A 764-nucleotide genomic window follows, 5' to 3' on the forward strand; every position below is an offset into this window, starting at 1 on the left:
AAGGCCTACATCGCCACGCAGGGGCCCCTGGCAGAGACCACAGAGGACTTCTGGCGCATGCTCTGGGAGAACAACTCGACCATCGTGGTGATGCTAACCAAGCTGCGCGAGATGGGCCGGGTAGGCGGGGCCGTGGGGGGCCGTGGGGGGCCGTGGGGGCCGGCGGGGCCCCGGACAGGGCTGACCACAGCTGCCGCCCCCTCCGCAGGAGAAATGTCACCAGTACTGGCCGGCCGAGCGCTCTGCCCGCTACCAGTACTTCGTGGTGGACCCGATGGCGGAGTACAACATGCCTCAGTACATCCTGCGGGAGTTCAAGGTCACGGACGCCCGGGTGAGTGCGGCGCCGGGCTGGCGGGCCGGGCTCGGCATCCGCCTGGTGGTCCGGACAGCGCATCCCGAGCTGAGGGCAGAGCAAAGGCCCAGGGGTGGGAACAAGCCTGGGAGGTTGTGGGGAAAAGAGCGAGTTGACCAGTTGACCAGTCTCCTACCACCAGGTGGGTGGAAAAGAGGGCCAGGCCCCTGTGCTGACCGTGTCGTGTCCCCATTGGGGCGGGCACGCACCACTCACTGGAGAACATGGCCCAAGGGGGTCACATGACAGGGGGGTGGGGTGTGCCCTGGAAGCAGCCACCGTGGAGGACCGTGTTAGAGGCTTGGAACCCGGGTGAGAGAGATCAGGGGTGCTGGGCGGTGGGAACGAGCCGTGGGACGGAAAAGGGTGGTGAAGGGTGGCAGTCGGCACCACGGGGTGGGGAGGGATG

The 764-nt window shown here is 67.3% G+C and overlaps 1 protein-coding gene across 1 annotated transcript in view; it reads left to right on the top strand.

Annotated features, from left to right (window-relative positions):
* Nucleotides 1-3: 3 nt before the first annotated feature.
* LOC105310497 (tyrosine-protein phosphatase 13) overlaps nucleotides 4-764 on the top strand; it is a gene marked incomplete at both ends in the record, with an annotated part of 3,574 nt that continues 2,813 nt past the window's right edge. Inside the window, 2 exons of the mRNA XM_011386673.1 lie at nucleotides 4-120; nucleotides 209-334. Coding sequence (XP_011384975.1) covers nucleotides 4-120; nucleotides 209-334 — 243 coding nt within the window. The remainder of the gene's footprint in view (nucleotides 121-208; nucleotides 335-764) is intronic.

Source organism: Pteropus vampyrus, unplaced genomic scaffold, assembly GCF_000151845.1.
Source record: "Pteropus vampyrus isolate Shadow unplaced genomic scaffold, Pvam_2.0 Scaffold4798, whole genome shotgun sequence".
NCBI lineage: Eukaryota > Metazoa > Chordata > Mammalia > Chiroptera > Pteropodidae > Pteropus > Pteropus vampyrus.